This window comes from Nicotiana attenuata, unplaced genomic scaffold, assembly GCF_001879085.1.
Source record: "Nicotiana attenuata strain UT unplaced genomic scaffold, NIATTr2, whole genome shotgun sequence".
NCBI lineage: Eukaryota > Viridiplantae > Streptophyta > Magnoliopsida > Solanales > Solanaceae > Nicotiana > Nicotiana attenuata.
In genome coordinates this window covers 330,431-332,154 of record NW_017670853.1, presented here as the reverse complement: position 1 = coordinate 332,154, position 1,724 = coordinate 330,431, and the positions used below count along the sequence as shown (strand labels likewise).

Genomic DNA, 1,724 nt, shown 5'->3' with positions numbered 1-1,724 from the left:
CAGGCATGAACCAGGTCCATCCCAGTGGTCCATCCCTCGGGTTCATAAAAACGGGAAGATTCGAGCATGTGGGATGCACGTGAAGGAGATAAGCTTAACTTTGTGTATTTAATATCTCCTGATCGAAAGGTTGCATAATTGATAATGAGAAGGAGTCCTTAATCAAAGAGAACACTATCCAAGATACGGAAGGAGTTAGAAGTTGAAATCAACTAGAACTCTTCCACCAAGGAAGAGTTGTATCAGAACTCTAGTTATTTCTTCATCTACAAACTCTATAAATTGCAGGATGTTCTCACATTACAGTGTTGCACAAAAACGCAAAAGTTAAATGTGAATTGAGAGCAAAATAGCAAGGCTCTTTGCAAGCAATTCATGTGTGATTCAAGTGTGCAAACCTGAAGCTACATGACACTACTGGAAAATTGATCTATGGTAACGCATGGAAAACCGTTCCAATAGACAATAAAACCATTGTCGTCACATCCGCCCGCGTGCCAATAGAGCTATAGGAACGGTTTGTGCAACGGTTTTCGTCGTCGTTGCTATAGAGCGGTCTATCGCAACGATTTTCCCTTCCTCTGTTGGAACAATTATTCCTTCCAATAGGAACGGTTTAACACCGTTACTATAGTGCATATGGAACGGTTTATAACCGTTACCATATTATTTAATGCAACACTTATGTAAGCTATTGTTACGGTTATGTATACATATAACAACGGTTTCTTCTAGCTATTGTAACGGTTTTATGTTGTATTGCTACGGTTTATAATAAACTACAACAGTAAAGGAAAAGCTATTGCATCGGTTTTAACTACCTATTGGAACGGTTTACAGGGTATTTTGGAACAGTTCATAAGGCTTTTGGAATGGTTTAGAGGACCTATTGCAACGGTTCACGTTATTTATTGGAACGCCATTTGTGTCCTATTGCAACAGTTCTGGTAGGCTATTGGAACACTTCAATTGAAGCAAAAATATAGCACATGTTGTAAATAAATATTTATATATAAAATAAAATTAAATAAATCACAAATTAAAACTATTAATAATCTAAGTTGTCCAACAAACTAGTAATATCCATAAATAGAAATGTTACCTCAAGTGCATAAGTTTAGTATACATTTCAAGAGAGTAAGTTTCAAATTTTTGATAAACAAAAGATTCCAAGAACATTCATCTATAGCAATACAAAATTCATCTTAAGTAAGGTGCCTTCATCTTCCATTTCTTGATCTACTCCACCTACAAAAAAGGATAAATAAAATCATTACCCTTCAAGAGAATCCGGTCTAAGAATGCTCATAGAACAAAGTGCCAGGTAAAAAGAAAAGGACATGACATTCATCAAAAGAAATCAGTAGCTAAAATGAGGCAGAACATGTTAATGCATTAAATGGCTTTTGTTTTAGCTACTTTACATGTGTGCCTTCTGCAACATTCCATCAATGACCCTCACTGATGAAGTTGCTCTTCTTTTAGGAATGTATCACACTCTAAATGTATCACACACTGAAAAATGTGTTGATTCATATGTATATGTTGAAGGTATACTTGATCTTCAATGAGGCATATGGAATAGGATGCTAATTAATGAAATTTACATATTTACAAAGAATGTCTTGGGCTTAGAAGTAAAACAGAATCAGTTAGAAATCAATAATGTATTTCAGTAAGGGTGAAATATAAGACTTAACTTGCCAAAAAAATTCACCTACTTG

At 35.0% G+C, this 1,724-nt stretch overlaps 1 protein-coding gene across 1 annotated transcript in view; it reads right to left on the bottom strand.

The window, feature by feature from the left end:
- Positions 1-1,061: 1,061 nt before the first annotated feature.
- The window catches only part of LOC109243917, a 4,299-nt gene continuing 3,636 nt past the window's right edge, over positions 1,062-1,724 (bottom strand). Inside the window, exons 3-4 of the mRNA XM_019410929.1 lie at positions 1,722-1,724; positions 1,062-1,248 (exon numbers count right to left, since the gene is read on the bottom strand). The exon at positions 1,722-1,724 is cut by the window's right edge and continues 110 nt beyond it. Of these exons, the coding sequence (XP_019266474.1) occupies positions 1,184-1,248; positions 1,722-1,724 (68 nt within the window). The 3' untranslated portion in view covers positions 1,062-1,183. The remainder of the gene's footprint in view (positions 1,249-1,721) is intronic.